Source organism: Pongo pygmaeus, chromosome 6 (assembly GCF_028885625.2).
Source record: "Pongo pygmaeus isolate AG05252 chromosome 6, NHGRI_mPonPyg2-v2.0_pri, whole genome shotgun sequence".
Lineage (NCBI taxonomy): Eukaryota > Metazoa > Chordata > Mammalia > Primates > Hominidae > Pongo > Pongo pygmaeus.
The window spans coordinates 119,602,333-119,623,896 of record NC_072379.2 but is presented as its reverse complement, the minus strand read 5'-3'; the positions used below and the strand labels follow the sequence as shown (position 1 = coordinate 119,623,896).

Here is a 21,564-nt window from a genome sequence, read left to right as displayed (position 1 = left end):
CTGAGCAGTATTGGTGTATGACTATTAAAAACTGGTAACAGGTTAAGAGAATTTTTGGTGCTGAAATTTGTAGCTCTAACCAAGAAATTAAATTGATCTAAATTGAACTTTAAAATTCTGGTTTTTCTTTCTTTCTTTTTTTTTTTTTTAAGACGGAGTCTCCCTCTGTCACCCAGGCTGGAATGCAGTGGCACAATCTCAGCTCATTGCAACCTCCACCTCCCGAGTTCAAGCAATTCTCCTGCCTCAGACTCCTGAGTAGCTGAGATTACAGGCATGCACCAGGACATCTGGCTATTTTTTTTTCTTTTTTTAGTAGAGATGGGGTTTCACCGGTTGGTGAGGCCGGTCTTGGACTCCTGACCTCAAGTGATCCACCCGCCTCAGCCTCCCAAAGTGCTAGGATTACAGGCATGAGCCACTGCGTCAGGCCAAAATTCTGTATTTTCAATTAGAGTCAAAGCCCAAGGATGTCTCTACCATCTTGTAGCCCTTGCCAATAGCCTACTTTTGTCTTCCAGTGTTCCTCCAAATCTGTCTCCAGATATTTGTTATCTACTCATTCAATACCCTTTTTCAACCATCCTCTTGCTTTGGAATTGATGTGAACCAACTAGGCCCGCCTTATTGGTGAGTGCCCCTGATTACAGACTTACCTTTCTGTTGTCCCAATTACTCAGATATTTCAATAGGATTCATCAGATAATAGAATTTGAGGTGTGGTGTTCAGATTCACAGAAGCATTGCGTATTAGTCCTCCTGCAAAACTATTTTAATAGTGTTCTTCACATTCTCTGAAATTACAGTTGAAAAGGTAGAGTGGATACTTGAGAAAGTTTTTTTTCTTTTAACTTTAACGTGATGCATTAACATGAAGCTCTTCTTCCTTTGGGTTTTGTTTTACCTTTATTGTTTCCTGTTCTTTCTCTGGGCAGGTAGGAATTCATTTGCCCTGCCTGCCAGACCCCATAGACACAGAATCATTGCCTAGTGAAGGAAGATTTTAATGACGTGATGAAAATATTTTAGAAAGCACCTTGAAGAATAGTATCTTTATGTAACCTCTGTTGGAGAGATGTCTTCAGGAGACTGAAGTAGAAGAGTGACTGTCAAAATGGAAAGGTGAAGATTTGAAGTGTAAGATTATGAATAGTAGTGTAAAGAAGAGAGTTGAGATATTTTCCACTAGATAATTCCTTAAAAAGGATTTGATCTGGATTCTTAATCTGAATTTCTCTATCATCATGTCTGGCCCATCATCTGTATTCAATAAACTGGATTATATGTAGAATGAATATTAGTTATGTAACCTAAAGGATTTCCATAGAAAAGCTAGAGAAAAAAAGTAATTAGGGAAAGGCAAAGATCTGCTACAATAATAATTAATGCTTGAAGATAAAGGAGAAAAAAGGCAGGGCAGGCAGTAAAGAGAAAGATTAAAGGTATTTTATGTATTTAATATTATTTTCAACTAAAAATATTTTGTAAAATTATATTTTATAATTATCTTAAGCAAACTTGCTGTTCAAAGCTAGTAATTTCTTAGAAGTAAAAAAATCAAACTGTAAAGAATATTTTAGTATCCTAATACAACCAGCTGAAGTCGATAGGACTTAAACCTTCGTAGATACAATTTAAACCTTTATTAAAAAAATACTGTGTGCCTACACAATTGTGTTGAAAATTCAGATGTTTACACAGTGCAGAGTAAAAACCATTCTTGTTCCAGTGAGTTAATAAAACAAACACCTTAATGACACTGTAGGTAAGAGAAGATGCCTTTCTTATGAAACTCTGAGGAGTCATCAATTTAATTTCAAGAACCCTTTTTTATTCTTTTGAGCAATGTTACTGGCAGACATATTATAGCTCCCAAGAGGCTATTTCTAAGCCAACATTGTGACTAAGTTGAAGGAATAGGGAGGCATGTTGAACTTTTTAATGCGAGATTGATACCTAATAAATCAAAGGCTATAAATGAAAATAATTAACAAGAAAAGATAGAGACTATCCACCAAGAGGATCATATATATCACCAGTTAAAATCAGTCTTTCTACTAAATAATTTCCTTTGTATTTTTCCTTCTTCTATAAACTCTTAACATTTTCTTGCTTTTTATCCTTTCCAGGATATTAAGAGAAACCATTAGCAGTTGCATATTAAAAATGAATGAAAATCTATGTATATGTGTATGAACAAATTTATATCTACATATACACATACATACACACAAAGAGCTAGACAAATAAATCACCCTGCTTTCCTAGATAGAATAAAGCCTTTGATTAAGAATTTAGTTAAGTTCTGACCAAAACCATTACCCCTGAGCTTCTCTTCTTAATGCATGTAGTGGTGTTTAAGAAGTATATAAGGTTCAGGGACTGGCTTTCCTTAATTGATACTATCTTTTCTGTTAAAGTCTCTGCCTTAATTCCCATTACTAGCAAAAGCTACTGTCTCCACCCATTCAGATGAGATTTAAGCATTACTTTCAATTGCTGTGTCCTTTGAGTTGTATGTCTCACAAAGTCCTCCCACATGTGTATTATGAGTGTGGCATATCCTAATTTTGGGAAAGGAATGAAATCTAAGAAAATAGGGCAACAGTCAACATTTTGTCCTGTTCAAGCATGCACATGTTTTATTTAAGTATTCTCCAAAGGTCTATTTTTTTCCAGCATAATGCAGATATTATGCTATCCTTTGAAATAAGATATATGAATTTCAAACAAAATTGTCAAAAACAATGACCTTAGTTACTCCATATGGTACACAGAAATAATTACATTTCACTTACAATACAGATGCACTTAACACAGTCATCAATAGTCATTCACCACCAACACAGTATATTTTTAAATCACCTAAAACATCAAAAAAATTTTTTTTCTTTTCCAAAAGCCTAATAAAATTAATAATTTTGGGTAAGTGATAAATCAAAAGAGGAGGCAGAATTGTCAATTGAAATAACTGCATTTTCTTTTATGTAATATTAAGAACATGAAAATAGAACTTCTCATTGGGAATCAAAAGACATAGTAATTCTGATAATGGTTTCCTTAGTCTACTTTTTAGAAAGTTTTCAATAAATGCCATCAGATAAGTTTCACTAGACATTGCTCTAGAAGCATAAACTGACATGAGGCAGGTGTTAATATAATTGTTAATATTTGTACTGCTGGAAGATTAGTAACTTTTTAAAAGATGTACTAGGAATGAAGCCAGTTCTTCCCAAGAGATAGTTGAGTTTATCTTACTTTCACTCAGCAAATGTTTATTAAGATCTAATATGTGCATAGCACTGTTCTAGAAGCTATTCTAGAAATGGGAAGCAAGAATTTCTGGCTTTACTTGAAAATGGTTGGATTAATCCCTTTTTATGATTAAATATCATAAGCACTTAAAAATCTCATCTCTAATAGAGGGATAATTATTAACTCTTTCCATGTACAGAAGCTAAGCTTTATTCCTTACAGTGGTGGCTTGGAATGAATAAAAACTTTGCATTTGACATTAAACTTTTTTACACTGTCATGTGCAGACATATCTGCTGAAATATTTTAAGGGTGAAAAGTTATAAAAACTTTTCACTTAAATGTACAGAGATCAACTTTGCATCATCAAACTCCTGTTCTCCTGATTTATTGGAGAAAATTGTACCTTGCAATACACAGGAATCTTTCTGAGATAAATTTGTGCTGCCTTCCTGAATGGCGTAGGAAGCACGCTTTCATCAAATATTGCTAAATAAAGCACTCTAGTTTATCTCTACATTTCAATCCACATTAGTTATTCTCAAAATGTATTCAAGATCTAAAGCAAAATAAATAATACATCAAGTAAGATTCTGAGATGATTGATCCTGTGATATTAGTCCCAGTCAATTCTGTTCATAAAATACATAGTGATATATCCAGTATCTGGGCTTTTCCATAAACAACAAAGACGTTAGAGATAATTTATATGGGTCAACTCCTTTTTTTCTAGTTTTCGACAAGGGGATTGATGACAATCTACTTACAAGATAATTTTTTTTGGAAATACAAAAGTAGGAAAGTCACTTGAACTACAGTAAACATTAGTCTTGTTGATGATGATAAACCCAATAGAGAGGTGCTATAGAAATACAAGAACAGATAATGCACTGTGTCACAGGAATACAGTGGACCAAAAAATATTATTGAAAAACATTTATGGCACAATAGTTTTGGATTAAAAAGTTACCTAAAACCTAGCCACACCAGAAGTTTTTCTACGAATGTGGCTCTTACTGTATCTATAAAGATCTGGAAAGTACAACAACAAAAAATCCTGATTCCTGATACAACAGTTGTACAACGAATTATTGCAGTTGTAACAGTATCTAGGTGCAAAGTTAAACGATAATGAATACTGAACTATCTGAACACTTTAGATTTACTAATGAGCATCCCCATGAGAAATACTGCAGTTCTAAAAGGAGTTTATTTGCACAGCCCACCATGGAACATGAACACTCAGCTTGTTGTAAGTGCACAGAAATTACCCCTTTCTACAATTATAGTTTATCATGCCTATTCTGAAGACAACATAAGGAAACTGAGATCACTGCTTCAAAGAATTCTAGCATGCATTATGATGGTTTCCTTCAGTCAATACAAATATGTTGTGTGAGTTTTTTTTTTCATATGTAATAATCTTCATCATAGCCAATGTTCATGGTTTTAACAGGAAAAAATTTTATCAAAATGTTTTCCATATTTTTTTGTTTTGCATTCAACTGGAACATTATGTTCAAAGATTTATTTTATTTATTTTATTAAAAAAGAGTTCTGATCATAAGAAGCATCAATAGGCGGCATTTCATTGTGCTCATTCACAAAGTCAAAGGGCTACAGAATATTACTCTGTATAACAGGTCAAACTGTCTAGAAATGCCATTTGGTGGTTTTATTCACATCCTTAAGATTGGAAGCTTTGTTTTTGTTTCACTACCAACCTTCTTGCTTTGCTGCATTAATCTGCAGAATATTTATTGTTTCTTCTTTCTTCTACGTTGAGATTCTTTTCACAGCCAGGGCTCGAATTCTCTTAGACCTTATTCCAATTGTCTTACAAAGCAGAAACTCTGACAATATTTCCTCCTGAGTACTCAGGAGATTCTGGCCTATCGTCTCCTTCTGGTGTGGTTACTGGAGGTGTAGGGATGCTTATTATTGCTGTAGTCACATAAGGTTGTTCACAGTTTAGTTTAACACACTCTTCCATTTTGGCATTTAAACTGGATCGGCTGATAGAAAAAAAAAATATTTAGGAAAGTAAGTTGTTTACTTAAAATTTTTTTCATACAACTGAAGAATATGTGTTGTAATGCTTATAAAAATATTTTAATTATCTAAGGAAATTATTTTGATTATTATAAATATAAAATATAATATATTTATAATATATAATATATAATATATAATAATATATTTATTATATTAATATAATATATAATATATAATAATATATTTATTATATTAATATAATATATAAATATATAAATATAAATATAAAATATAAAAATAAATTATTATAATTAAAAATATCAAACACCAAATCTTAATCTATGTTAAAGATGAACATAGTCAGTAATTAACATTAAATAAATTTCTAAAAGACAGTTTGACTTGGTTCCATCAAGTATTTATCAAACTAAATGTATTATAAAAAAATGTAAGAAAGAGCGAGCTTCAAGTAAGATTTGGACAGCCTGGGCTAAGCAAAGAAGTTTTATTTAAGGCAGACCTCTGAGAGGTTTGAGAAACCACTATGAAAGAGCCATATCACATTGATTTCTTAATTCTTTTGACCACAGAATATTTTTATTTTCATGTCTTTTTGGGATAGATAATGCCCTCAAATCTCTTAACTTAATGATGATCACATATTACAAAAATCAAAAAATTTATCTATTACTATCTAATACTTCAAGGTTTTCCCAAATGGTATTCTTGGATGAATTGTATACTCTATGTGGGGAAGGGGATAAAAGGGAAATGAGAGAGAAGAATATACACAGAAGCTTGAAACTAATTATTTTATTTTCATGGAAAACATAATTAGGATGTTTATGTCCTAAGATTTTCTTGCTAGATACTTTTCCATTGTCGACTTTATTTTATAAAGGATATAAGACTGCAAAGCTAAAATATCTTGAAGATAGAAGTCTTATGGCTCCTAATTTTAATTTTCTAGTCCCAGAGACATCCAATTTTTGTAAATCAACATCACCTGAATTCAGAATCCCATCCAGATTTCAACAAAGACTTCTGAATGCCAACAAAGAAGAGGACTGAATTTACAGACTCTCACTCTAACAATATATGCTGTTCAGTTTGAAAACAGAATAAAATTATTTTGGCAGAAACTGATTTTTAATGACATATATTGTTTAAATGTACAACTTTTTATTTTTACACATTTGTGGTAAAAACAGTGAATAAGGAAAAGCAAAGGAAGAATATCAATATGGAAGTTTTACTTAACTTGTTCATAAACTAACCAGAGGCAAACAATTTTAGTACTTCACTTATTTTTTGTATTATGTTGATTTTGTGTTTGATATGGTCAAAAATACCTTTCTGATCAAAATTATATATTGATAGAAATGATTTGTGTAGGCAAAGTTTTCATTTTTACTGTTACAGAGAGTATGTTTGTATATTTTTATGTGCTGTTCAATAATGTTTAGCCATGTTGATCTCAATTTCATTTGACTCTTTTAGTAGTGTCTACCATCATTTCAGGCTATTGAATATATAACAGACTCCTGAGTATAAAAGTCCTTGCCCAAATAAGAAAAGGTTGTGGAGCAGAAGAGAGAAAGACACATTTGTGTGCACCCAATCATCTTTTCTTCTTTCGACTCTTTTAATACTGATATAACCACTACTTTTAACTCTTAATGGATATGCAAGCAGAACCATTTTCCTACTTGTTACGCTACCATTTTTGTCTGTTCCTGAACTATAGGAGCTAGGGATTTAGATGCCTAAATGTCACATAAGTGACAACATGAGTGCAGAAGACACACCCTGGGAACCAGCAAAGGTGTGTAGACAACACAGATTAATCTCAGGTACCTGTTAGACAGAGGCGTTCTCTCCACACATCTGATCTGAATCGTGCTGAGTTCTTGTACACTACCTTGATGGCTTCCTGATACATTGGCATTTGGGATGCGAAAAGTTTTTTTGTGTCGTCGTGAACAGCAGGTGCTGGTGACTCCTTGTTGTGAAGACAGTGAGGGACTGTGACTTGAAGGACGATTAACAGTTGCAACTTCCATGCAGCTTTCTTCAAAAACTTGTTCGTCCACAAACTCATGATTCTGTTCCACAGTTGTAAGTAAATGAAGAAACAGAGAAGCACATTTTTAAAAATGAAATACATAGCTTTATTTTTAAAGCTCAAATATGCCCAAGTATAGTTAGACTTGATACAATGGTTAAATAAAACCATTTTCATAAAGATTGACATCAAAACCACTTCTTTTTGGCATATTTGGAAATAGCTCTGTAGTTAAACCTAGAGATTGACATCTGTAGGCTGATTTAGTGTCCCTTTATAGACTAACTTTATCTTGAAATATCATTTATTTATTTAAACATAAAATCTGGAAGGTATAAGCTAAGGAAAAAAAAAACCCTAAAAAATGCATATAGATAAAACCCACAGGGAAGTTATAAATTCCCACTGGCTTTATTTTTTAAAAAGGTTGAAGTTATGGAAAAGAGATTATTTTAATAGGATGCCCCAAGTTAGATTGTCTGTTATATATTAGCAAATATTTTCATATGGGATTGAAAACATTTCTAAATTAGAAAATGAGACCCCTAAGACACTATCCATTTCTTTATATGTTCCTCTAAAAATGCACAGTACAGAAAAATAAGACTTACTAGTTACATAAGTAAAATATAATTGTCTGCCAAATGTGTCACTTTGTGTTCGACCCAGAAGGGATTAGCATTGAACTTTTGTGGCCTTTTTTGTAATCTGCGTGATGTATCACTGGCATCACCGGCTGTACTCATGATCTCTGTATGCCATTTGGGGTTTTTCCGTCACTATTTCCTAACTTCCAGCCCAGTAGCAAATAGTAATAGGCATCATTTCACGTATCATATTTTATTGAAACGTGGTATCAATTTTGCTTTTAAAATGTTTGACAAAAAACCCCCTGAAATGCCTATGGAAGAATTTCACCTCAGAAATATAAAGGAAAACATTTTTGGTCTGAACTACTAGAGAATGACCTCAATTACTATTTTGTTTTTCTTTGCGTGGGTAGGGATAGTCTTATAATGGAAGGCTTTGCACATACCAAATTCCACTTAACCATCTCTCATCCTAAAATATGAGTAAAACAACTGAAGCAAGACACTGGCTAATAAGAAATAGATTATGTTTTAGCTACTCGTTTTGTCATTTCTTTGCTGAGACAAGCATTTTGAAATAAATGAAATTTAACATTCTACTCTTTAAAGTCTACAGAATAATATAATCAGACAAGACAGAACTTCATGTTAAATATTAAATTTCAAAGAAAAAATGGTGCAGAAAAGATTCACAATCTGTTTCCTTCTCTTACAATGCATGGTTTCACATATCTAAGTTATAATGCATGAGACTCTAATTTATCTCATCAGTGATTGAAAGTGCAGGAGTCATTCTGTTATTAGTTACTGGGTACTTTTGTAGGTAGCATAATTTATATTAGTTGGTGTTAAGTGATTTTTGATTTAAAAAAAAAGCCCTCAAAAAAGGAAAATACAGGGAACAAAAAAGATAGGAATAAAAATATTTTATTTATTTATTTATTTATTGAGACACAGTCTGGCTCTTGTTGCCCAGGCTGGAGTGCAGTGACACTTTCTTAGCTCACTGCAACCTCCGCCTCCCGGGTTCAAGCAATTCTCCTGCCTCAGCCTCCCAAGTAGCTGGGAATACAGGCTCCCACCACCACGTCTGGCTAATTTTTTTGTATTTTTAATAGAGACATGGTTTCACCATGTTGGTCAGGCTGGACTTGAACTCCTGACCTCAGTTGACCCGCCCACCTTGGCCTCCCAAAGTGCTGGGATTACAGGCGTGAGCCACTGCGCCCGGCCAACATTTTATTATTGATGTATCATTTAACTTCCGAATTTACCCTACTAGGTTATAGACCTGTCCATATCTTTATTTAAAAATGCAAGTATAATCATGTTAATACCTTCTTTAAAACACTTAAATAATTTCCATGAACTAAAGATCAAAATTGTCCACATGCCTGCACAGCCTAAAATTATCTGGACACTGCCTTTCCCTTCACCTCCTCTTTTGCCATGCTACACTCTCTCCTTCTGACTACCCTCAAATCCTTTCACTTCCTCCTAGGCTGAGTTCTTTCCTTCTTCAGGTACTTATATCACCTGTTAGCCCCTTCATTGCTCTGCCTAGCTAACTCCTAGTCACCCTGCAGGTCTCCACTCAAGTTCCTTCAGGAAGCCTTGCCTGACCTGTCCCCTCATGGCTCTTCCCTCTTTACTCTCTTGACTGCTTTCCATGTTCGCTGCTCTTTTCCAGTAACAGCCCTGTCTGGGGTTTTGTTTTATAAATGGAGGCTAAATGGCGGCAGAGGCCACACCTCATTTCATGGCGTTTCTTGGGTCTGGCTCGCTCTTGGGCACATAGCAGGCAAGTAGTAAATATTTGCTGAATGACTCTATTGGTAAATAAGTACGTGGACAAGCAATACTTTGGAACTGAGAATACAAATCATGTGTCACCCGAGAGTGAGTGAGCTGACATGATCCAAATATGGTGAAGATTTTGTTCTGCTCTGTGATTATCATAGATTATGACTCCTATTTACAAACTGGTTAAGAAATTGGTAGATTTGCCAATGAGGAGGTCCAAACGAGAGCTTCTAAGTGGAGAAATACAGACTCACTCCTTAGCACCCAAGGGCATACCAGTGATTACATGAGTCATTTTTCTAATGAGAATAGTTTCTATTATCCATCTCTATTCATTATGGTTGTGAATGAAACAAATGCTTATATTCCATTGTTCTCTGTTTTTTGTTATTGCAGCTGCTATTCTCTTGATCTAGATGCTAGGGACCCTCGAGCACCATTAATTTTCTTCTGTATAATCAGCATTTTAAGAATCACAGAAAATGATATTGTGTAGGATTTACTATTGGAAGACCACTCTTCATCTGCATTAACTGACTTCTTAGACTAGAGTTAAGACAGTGGCTAAGAATAAAACATTCTAAATAAGTTTCTAAAATACTTTCCAAATTGAAATGTCATTACAGTCTTTCAAAGTAATTTCAAATATTGTGGGGTTTTGGTCTGTTTGTTTTTTAGCATGTTTTCCAGTAATGCAGACAGTGAAATCACACTCGGAAGCATTAAGTATGCACAAAAGCAAATGGAATTACTATCAGAGAGCAAGGGAAGGCAGTCATGCTGTCTCCTTACCGTGGTTTTTTCCAGGCAGTGAAGCAGGTGGTGGTGCTGGGTTTCAAAGCTGGAGCCGGATTTGCTAACAAAAGCCTGCTCATCCTCTGAGGACTGTTAACAAAGAGAAGACAGAAGAGCTTTCTATTTTATTTGCAAACAACTCGAACCTCAGCTACATATTTCCACAGAGAGATCTGCTCTATTAACTGGCAACGTTTTACTTTTTTTTTTTTTTAACTAGAAAGGAACAAATGTGCAGTTCCTGTTAAGTTGGATGATCGGCATTTACAATTTCATCAAATGAATGGTCTGGTCTTTTAGACATGCCTCCTTGAACTGAAATTTTAAATCTCTTTTACTCATTCCACTAGCAACTATGTTTGTAAGATGGGAATCTGTTATGTTTTGATGATCAAATTTAGCGTAGTGCTTAGAAAATTTTGAAACCACAATCATGTGCACATTAAAAAAAGCTATTTTGTAAGTAAAGATTGGAATCCTAAATATTAAAGGAAAATTCTGGGGTAAAAATAAATTTTCTCAAATTGTAGTTTATGCCATATGATCTTCCTAACACTGAATAGTATTCCCTCTTCGTTATGAAGTAAAACAAGACATCATCTTAGCCACCCACCCCAACCCCTGACCCAAATGAACGTTAAGGAAGATAAATTTGAAATAAAATAGAATTAGGCATTTGAATTGTTAAGCCCTTTTTTTTTACCTTTACCATGTTAATAAGAGACAGTGTAGAAATATTGCCCAATGATGAATAGGCATCATGATTCACTGGCAGTATTTCATAGTGCAGTTTCTAACCTTCTACAGCCAACAAGGATGTGTAGGGTGAAGTTATAAAAAAAAAACAACAACACACTTTTGTTGTTTGGATAGCCATTGTCATAATTAGCCATAATAAAATTACATGGAAGTAGAACTAAATCAATATTAAACCAAGAAATTAAACATTAAAAAAAGAGATGTAATTGATTGTACCTGCAGCTGATTACTGAGTAAACCATTCCGTTTGCTCTGCATGTAAGCATTTGCGCTTCCACTTTTGGCTGCCCGGATCCTGGCCAGTCTAGCTTTCTATAGGAGAAGAAAAATAAATATCCCATTAACATTTATAAATTGTTTCCTTAAAACACTGAATGAACTCTTGTATAATCCTATTGTAAGTCTAGGTATTTTAAAAGTAAGCCAGCTTTTCAAATGCAACTATTGAAAATTACCTCTCTACCATTTTAAGTGCTTTATTTCAGTTAATATTTATCAGTAAAATCAATGAACTACCTTGGAGCTGGCTTATGCCTTTAAAAATTATAATTAAGTCTTTACAGTAAGATCAAGTTATTTCATTATTGTTTCTTTCAATTCTGTCAAAATAAAAATAGCAGTATTACTTTACTTATATTTTCATTTATCCCGATCTGAGTAACTTAATGAAATGAAGACCGGTAGCTCAGGAAACCAGCTGCCAACTCCTTTTCGTTTAAACTAATGTCCTTAAAAAAATTAGTAACTAAGTACCAAGAACTGATTGCCTTCCTTCCTTCCTTTCTTTTTTTTTTTAAGAACCATTATTCATCTATATCTTCATCCTCCAATATAAAATTATATTTTTGCAATTATCCTTTAAATTAGCCAAGGTAGATCCCATGCCAAACAACATGGACTCTCTCTCTAAACAAACAAACAAACAAACAAACAAAAACAACTCTGAATTTATCTACTTTGTCTACCGGCACGGGTCCACACAACTGTATGTGCATCTGATTTGTGTTTCATTCTTGAATTGGCTGAAATGAAGAACATAGTGAGCCTATCCAGAGAGATTTAAACATTGTTTTTCATTTTTAAAGCATTTTGTGTGTGTGCGTCTGTGGAGAATATCCTTCAATGTAGAGGGTTTAGGTGGCCAGTTCAATTGTTCCTTTAAGTTACAGTGAGAGCCCTAAAGTGAAAGTACTAAGGATCTGGCTGTGTAGCCAGATTTCTGATATTCCATTCTACTTTCTAACTGCTGTTGTTGATGTGCATTTAGACCGTCATGGAAAGAGTCTCGTTTTCCCTTCCTGGAGAGCACTATTTTGGTGACCATTCTATTTGTATTACATGTAGCTAGCAAGTGTATATAAAACAGAGACTGGGATGACTTAGATAAGTTTCCTGTAATCTTATCTCACAAAACTCCTTCTTTTTCCCTTCTAAACAACCTAGAAAAATACTATCTTTAGTCTCAAGTCCTGGAATGCTCTTTTTAATAAAAATTTTAAAATTATCTAGATTTTTTAAATGAAAAATAAATATATACATATGACAAAATTTTTAATACTACAGAAGTGCATGCAAACAATTGTCTCTGACCCTGGAGCCATCCCACTCCTAGGCTTCAGAATCAATCACTGGTAATATTTCTAGAGAATCCTGTGAGAAATTTGCTAAGCATAAAAGAGCAAGGAGATATATTCACATGTATCTACATTTTTATTATTTTTTATATACATTTTTATTCCAGAGAATACTCCTCACACTCTTCTGCATTTAGTTGTGTTTTTAAATTACATCTTGGAACTCCTTCCATATATACATATAAAGATCCACCTCATTTTTTGTGAATGTATAATACACCATGGTATAAACAAATAATTATTTATTTACCAGGCCAACTGCCAATTAATTTTTAAAGCATCTTTGGCAACTATAAGCAAGGCTGCCTGCTTTGAATATGATGATGAGCTTATCAACAAGACATATTTCTGAAAGCAAAATTATTCCTGGACCAAAGGGAGTGCACGTGTGTGTGTGTGTGTGTGTGTGTGTGTGTGTTTCTTTTGTTAAGTCTTACCAAATCTCCCTCCAAAGTTATTGTACCAAGATGCCTTTCACACATATCATTTGAGAGTAGCACTGAGATGTCTGAAGCTCTCAAAATCGCATTAAGATATCATCTGTCTTTAACTCCACCCCTCCTCCCTTCCTTCCTAAATTTATTCTTCCTGTGTGCTGATTCCAGGTTAAAATAATATACTTTGTACAAAGACCATATTTATAAATGATGAGAAAATTAGACAAATTTCATTCTTTGTTGGAAACATAATGTTTAGATCACTCAAAATACTGACACAATAGTAGAGAATGAAATTGGAAGGTAGAAAAATTTTAACTTCAAAAGCTTGGCTGCAGTTTCAGGATTTCAGATCAGACTCAGTGAAACAGTAGCAAGTGACAAGGACATTTGGAAACAACTCAGAATTAGCTTAATAATTCAGAAATAAGCAATTTATATATTGGTTTCCAAAAAGGGATTATTGTTGAAATTTCAGTCTTAAAGTCTCTTTAGTCTCCTGGAACATTCATTGCCTTTCTACTCCTGACTCCCAACTCCTCCCTCCCTCCCTTCATTCTCTAAGCATTCAGCAGCAGCATTGGGTAAAACTGTTTTCTTTTATTAAGGAAACATATACATTAACCAAAAATACTGTCCAGCGAAATAAAATGACACATATTTCTCATCATATAATGGAAAGCCTACATACGGTAGCAAACACTACTGCAGAAGTAGTTTTAAGCTTAGGGAAAAAGAAGAAGTTGCTTTAGAGACAGACTATTCATTTTTGCTAAGTCATGCAGTGTGTTAGAAAAAGAACTTCCCATCTCAATTTCAATCATGGCTTTTCTTTGACCCGACTACAATTCCATAGGAGTTAATTGGTTTAATTGGTCTTTCGGAGCACCACAACAAATGCCTGTTGAATGCTAGCCTTTATGACTTGTGATTACCTCTTTGGTTCCAGCAGGTAATTGAGGGAAATTATTTTACAAAGATATTTTAGGAAATCATTTTACTTCTGACCCACTCAGTATGACAATCTTGGCAGCACCAATTATGTAATTGGGAGGTTAAAAGAAAGCCATCTGCTGGTAAAAATAAATGTATTCCTTTCAGTGTCTTACCCCCGACCCTTTTAGGACACACAACTTCTGGCATGGCAAAGTACCAGCAAATAATATGAAAGTTAGAGAAAATTTTCAGTAAGTACTTTATCTTAGCTGTATGAAAAGTAGGAGAATTCTTAAATTTTAATTAAAGCAAGGTTTACATTTTCAGTGTAAAAAAAACTTTATAGTTATTTTCAAATAATTTATTTGCCTTAAATGGTGATGGTGTTTGGAAAAAAAGTTGTCTGTCTCATAAACATATTCTTCCTATGCATCCCAATTCTTCATAGCTGCAGTGTTTGTCTAATCATCTAATCTTAGCAGGATTTCTCAAAGTTGGTTCCAAGGAATTCGTAAGTGTAGTAAGTAAAATCTAAATCAAACAGATGAAGCAAATGACTGGTTCTGTGGTCAAGAAAAGGCTGGGAAATGCTGAGGTGTTGAACAGGTTTCTTTGCTCTTGGGTTCCTCACACCATGTGACATTGTGGATGATCACTGTGAGAAGAACAGGGATATATAATCTGCAAATTTCCTCAAACAAATTTGACATAGAAATCTTGTATTGTGAAGTACTCACAGGCTAGAATGCAGTGGAACACAATGGGTTTTATCAAGTAGATTGTTTTTTAATTACACCAAGTGACCTAAACTTTATAGGGTATGTTGTGGAACAGAGGGTGGAAGTCAATCTGAGAAGGATCTATAAGCCAAACACCACTGAGACATTGATTTCTTTAAACGGTCAGTCATTTCTAGATGAGGTATGAGGTAGATTAAAGGAATTTATTGGGCCATCTTGTTACCAAATCACAAAATATTTTGACAAATAAAGGTATCCCAGGCAGACTTAAAAGTGAGGTAAAGAAGGTATTTCTCTTTGGTAATTCCTTATTCCTCAAATACCTGCCTCCACACTCCCTGTAACGTGCATTCTGGAAATTATGCTTACAGTTGTTTCTTTCATTTAAGGATTAGTAAAATGTCTCAGTTGGAGGTAGCATAGTAAACTTTATCACCTTTTAGAAGTTTAAGGCATTTATTGGAATCTTTTCACTTGCAAAGAAAAATAACTGTGCTAGAAATGAGACAAGTTAGTACCAAACAACAATAAAAAGAGAGGAAAGAAGTCAGTGGCAGACAATGCAATATTCCTAGGTCCAGAACTTAGTTAATCCTGGAGATGGCAGGGCTAAGCAGAAAAAGGGCTAGGATTTGGGTCAGTGGAAGAGGCTAAGCAATGAGAGGTGTACAAGAGGATTCCATGTTGGAAGTGGCGAGAACTGAAAGAGGATATAGGAGGGCATCCAAGACCAAATTCTTAGGTGGAATTAGGAACTGGGTAATTTTGTTTTTAATAGTAGATAACCTAAGAGATTATTCTCAGGTTCTAGCAAGTAGTTATTTCTTGCTTTTTCATTATTCTACTTAAAAAAAACCTTTGATTTGGACATTGCTGAATGTACTAGTGAGTGGTTCTCAAAATGTGGTCTCCCAAACAGCAATATCAGCATCACCTGGGAATTTATTAGCAAATTTTCAGGTTCTAACCCAAAACTACAGAGTCTGATGTTTTGGGAGTAGGGCTCAACAATCTGTTTGTGTGTGTGTGTGTGTGTGTGTGTGTGTGTGTGTAGAAGCTTTCCAGATGATTCTAATGAATCTAAAGTTTGAAAACCACCCTAGCAAGGTGTGGTAAATGGCAGACTACATATGGGTAGTATCTTTCTAAGTCAATGTGAAAATTTTAATGTGAAAATTAAAAATATTACACTATACATTGGCTTATTGATTCTAAGCTTCTCACTGCATTTAGAATTATCTATAGGAATATCCTAAAACATTCGTAGTTCAAATAATACTAGAATTTTATTGCCTTGGACTTTAATCACTAGGTTTGTGAGCATGAGCAAGTTACCTGTAAAATGGAAATAGTATACTTCCTTTGCAAGTTGATCATGAATATTACAAAAAAAAAAACAGATATAAAACACCTGGGACATTCTAGAAACTAGTGAGGGTTTTTGTTGTTGCAATTAGTATTATTAAATTATAACTATAATTACTACTGTGGTTATTATATGATAATTACTCACAGGTTAGCCTGTGAGTGTGCAGATGATTAGGTGATGTGATCCATATATTAAAAGAGCTGCTTCAAAATGTCAACCTGCCCCTTGTCATTGCATTAATCTAGTTTTATTTTGGCTAATACATTATACTCAGTAAATATTTATAGAATAACTATGAGAATCAGTAAATCTATTAAAATATAATTACCAATGGTGAGAGTAGAGGAGAGGTGTCACGGTTTAGACCTATACCCACCAGCATGTCAGTATTTAGTTAAGACTTTATCAAGGATTGATAGAAATGGGGTAAACGATGTATTCCCTGTAAATGGCAGAAGTGGGTAGCAAAAGTAGGAAGAGTACTTGCAAATGGAAGAACTTAGAAGAAGGAAAGTATTTCTGATGATGATGATAGGAATTTTCTAAAATTAATATTGTGTCTATTTCATGCTTTTGCTTGGTCTTGGCGTGGCAATCGAATTAAACACCAAAAATATGGTCTAAAAAACCATTTTGGAATATTACTTTTATTAGTCAGTTTGACTGATGTTTTTACTGAATTGAATGCTTGCTTGAGTGAATTAGCTGGTCATTTTTGCATAACTTTAATATTTGGCACATAGCCCAGTCCCAGATAAATAAACTGTCTTAGCCTAATGGGTGTTTGTTCTGCTTTTTTTTCCCCCTAATCTCTTGGGAAGAAAAATAGAAAATATCCCCCAGTAACTTATTTAGTTCATATCCACTGTTCTTTCTTAGAAGATTATGTTCAGTTTATTGGTCACAGTCTACATACTGGACATATTATACTTGGTTATTATATTTGACTTTATTAATCCAATTTTTTCAGTAGTAAAACTCTAAAATTCATTGCATTATGGCAGAGACTAAAAATATAGCAAATATTTTAAAGATACCAAAAAGCATTCACAAAATATACTTTTCAATTAGTGTACTTTTAGAATGTCACATTATTTACTTTTGATTTCTAAATGTATTTTAGTATTTAATATTTAGTAGACCAAAAGGCTTCTAAAATATTCTAAGGTTTTCTTTATTGATTTCTTTGTTGCAGATGACAAACTCTGAAGAAATACAGGTGTTTGGGAAATTGGTTTATCAGAAATTTACATTTGTGCTTTCTATAGTTTTCATACAGTTGGCTCCTATACTAAAGGAGAAATTTCTAGAATGGAGATAGATGGGTGGTTGAAAGTTAAACTTTTGGTAGGATCCTGTTATTTTAGACAATGTGTATTTGTACTCAGTAGAGGGACTGTACTGTATGGGCAGCATCATGATTGTGACGCTTGAAGGTCCCTGGTGGTGGGGTCAGTTGTGGCTGAAATCCCTTTACCTCTGCTTGCCAAGGGTATGTATTCCCTACATAAGACTACAACTGTCCACAGGGTGACTTTTTCTACTCCTCCTTACTTGTTAGATGATCAGTTCTCTATATCCACGTTGACTGGACTATTTCTAACTCTTCTCTGTAATAATTAAAGGCTAGGCATTTGTCCAAAAATGAAGGGTTCCATAAAGCAAGTAACTACAGAGCTTGAAAAAGTGATTCTTTGCTAAAGGAAGATCTTTGACAGTGGGCATAAATTAGTTCTCTGGACAAATATGCTGTGTGGCCACACTGATTAACTAGAACTTTCCAAAGACTGACTTTATGAGATTGTATACTTTACTTAAGAGGCTGACATTGTTCATATGCGTGCTTAAGATCCGGTTCTGGAATTACCTACAAAGCCAGTGAATAACTATACCAAAGTCTCTCATGATATTTTGTAGTTATAACACATCACCCAGGTTTTGCATCCACTTTAGTCATGATTATGAATGGTTTTGGATATTTTTAAAAAAATGAATCTATCCTTAAAGGACAAAAATATAATGACCATGAAGAATGCTGGAAATACAGTGCCATAAGTCCAAAGGAAACTACAAAAGAGATTTCCAAGATTATTTCTAAGCAACAAGGGTCCTGCCTCTCAAGGTGACTATTTTGACAAAGATTGGGGAAGGGAAGTATACTAACATTTACCTAGCTTTTCTGAGAGGCACCTTATCATAGTGTTTGTGTATATGAACCTGGGAGCCAGACTGGCTTGGATGGAATGGTGGATCTCCAACTTAACAGGTATGTGACCTTACAATTGCTTAATTTGGGGGTACTTGAGGATTCCCATCTATAAAATGAGGATAATAATGGTAACTAACACTAGAGTTTTTGTGAAGGTTGCATGTGTTGACTCAAGTTTAACCTAAAGTTGCCTCCTTACATATTTTAAGTTTAGCTTAAAGTTTCTCTACGCATAGTGAACTGTAACTTATATGGAGGAGTAAACAGACTGTAACCCACTCTTGTGCCAACCGCTGAGTTTTGGCCCATCAAAGGGGTCCAACTGTTCAAACTGTGTTCAAATAAGGCAAACGCTGAGCTATAATCAGTACAACTGTTTCTGTACCTCACTTTTGTTTTCTGTATGTCACTTTCCTTTTACTGCCTGTAAATCTTTTTCTACCATGTGGCTGTGCTGGAGTTTCTGAGCTTACTCTGGCTTCAAAGGCTGCCCAAATCATGAATTGTTCTTTGCTCAATTAAACTTTTCAATTTAATTTGGCTAAGGTTTGTCTTTTAACATATGAATTCTTTTGTGAAAAACATTAGGCTAATGTCTGACACATATAAACCATCAGTAAACATTAAATATTGATAATATGATGTGTTTATATAAATTTATATATACTTGTATATAATCTTAATCTTATTATTTATTATTTTCCCCATTTTATAGTTGAGTGTACACTATGCTTATTCTTAGAGGGATTAATTACCTGGCATGAAGTTCAAACAAACGGTAAGCTGCTGGGATGAGAATGAAATTCAGCTACAGATGATCAGATTACTTCCTGTGTCAACTATGTAAAATATCTGAGACACATCTTGGTGCCCTTTAATAACCCTCATCTACTGGAACCAGCTTGACCCTTGATAGATAGAGACTCAATGAATCAGATCTAGAAATCTGAGTTTAATAAAATTTGCCAAGAATCTGTTTCTGATTTTGCTACTGTCATTAGTGCTGTTCGTCAAATATTTCTTATTTTCTGCTTCTGGCCCCACAGTAGAATTGTATTTTCCTGCCCACTTTGAAATTAGACATTGCTGTGTGATTTGCTTTCGTTAATGCAATACACAAGAAAGTGACTCAAACCACTTCCAGGAGGGACATTAGGAAGCAGTGTGTGATTCATCATGCCCTTTACTCCTGCTGGAGTGACTGCAGAAGTACACTGTCAAGATGGACTCTCTATTCTCTGGACAAGTAATGGACTTGTAGCATGATTCAGAAATATTGCTTATTGTTTTAAGCCACTGAGATGTTACGTTTCTTTTTAGTGTAGAATAACCTACTCGGTCCTGATTGATGCAACTACTGACCAATCCAGAGCACTGAATAACCATTAAGAAATTTTAAAGCTCATTATAAAAAGTGGGAAGTGCTAAACCATGGTTGCACAGAGTTGAATACGCACCTTTTGTGCCCTTCGTTTGTCTGCTCGTTGATTCTGGTGGTAGATGCGACTGAAGTTGGATACAATCACTGGAACGGGTAGAGCAATGACCAAGACCCCACTCAGCGAACAGATAGAACCAAAAATCTTCCCTGCTATGGTTTTTGGCACCATGTCACCATACCTGGGTTAAAGAAAAAAATATATATATATATTGTTTTAAGTCACAGAAAGACATTTCTACCTGAAACAAAGAATTTTTTCCTTTAAGTCAAATGATTTTTTGGACATATCTGTTTCTACTTTGTGACTATAATATACATGGCTTCAGACTTTAATGTCAGAAATTATAAATATCTGAATATAAAAATTACCTTTCAACCTTGTAGAAAGTGATTCTAACATTAAGGAATCTTTTTGATTGCAAAATATTTTAAGTCAGATAATGTAATGATAGCTCTTCAATTTTTCCTTTATATGCTGTGACATAGTTCTTTACATTTGTTTAATACTCAATAATTCTATGCTGAAATTTAGAGTCTGGATAACACAATTTTCCACTTAGTTTTTTCAACATTCAATTGGTTATGAAATTTAAGTAGAAAAAGTAGCACATCACATTCCTTTCACCAGATGTCATCATTTAAAAAATAAACTTTTCAAGGTCCCCATTAACCTTCACTTGTGAAATCTAATGGCCATTTCTCCATAAAAATCTAACTCAATCTCTCATTTGTAGCTTATTAGTTGACTATTCTCTCCTTGAAAGACTCCTTTTATTCTTGGCTTTAGTATTAGAAAATATTCTTATTCTCCCTCCTACCTCATTGGCCACCACTTCTCCATCTTTTTTTCTGCCTCCCTTCCCCTTATCTGATTTCTAAACCTTAGAGTACTTTAGGTCTCAGTCTTCAGTCCTCTTATCTTCTCCATATAAACCCACTTCCTATGTGACTTTGTCCAATCTCATAGCTTAAAACTATCTCTATGCAGCTGATGCTTTTGGTTTATATTGACAGCCATGATGTCTCTCCTGAAAATCAGATTCATATCTTGAGTGGTCTGGTCTGATTATTTCTACCTCTGGATGCTTAAGAGCCCATTAAAATTTAAATTAACCAAAATGGAACTCTTATTTCCCTAGCTTCCTCTTCCTCTCTCAAATCTTTTCCTCCCACAATTCTGCCACCTATAATTAAACAGAACCACCACCATGCAGTTGTTCACACCAAAATTGGAAGAGCCATCGCCCTGATTGCCAGTATCAACATTTCGTCTCTTAGCTGGTCTTGTTGTCTCTGGGCAAACCAAATTGTATCCCATTCAAGTCTCTTTATGACAATAAACCAAACCATGGTCATTTCTTGCCAGAGCCATAGATATAGCTTCTTACCTGACTCTCTTTTCTACATTTACCACTTTCCAATTCATGCCAACATAGCAGCCAGAACTTTGGTTTTAAAAATGGAGATTAGACTACTGCTATGTTGCTTAAACCCTGAAATGGACTTGAAACTGAAATAAATCCAAACTCCTCAGTT

The 21,564-nt window shown here is 34.3% G+C and overlaps 1 protein-coding gene across 1 annotated transcript in view; it reads right to left on the bottom strand.

Annotated features, from left to right (window-relative positions):
- Positions 1-2,614: 2,614 nt before the first annotated feature.
- Positions 2,615-21,564, bottom strand: part of KCND2 (potassium voltage-gated channel subfamily D member 2) — a 491,473-nt gene continuing 472,523 nt past the window's right edge. The window contains exons 2-6 of the mRNA XM_054495780.1: positions 20,045-20,207; positions 11,479-11,574; positions 10,501-10,593; positions 7,108-7,355; positions 2,615-5,270 (exon numbers count right to left, since the gene is read on the bottom strand). Coding sequence (XP_054351755.1) covers positions 5,093-5,270; positions 7,108-7,355; positions 10,501-10,593; positions 11,479-11,574; positions 20,045-20,207 — 778 coding nt within the window. The 3' untranslated portion in view covers positions 2,615-5,092. The remainder of the gene's footprint in view (positions 5,271-7,107; positions 7,356-10,500; positions 10,594-11,478; positions 11,575-20,044; positions 20,208-21,564) is intronic.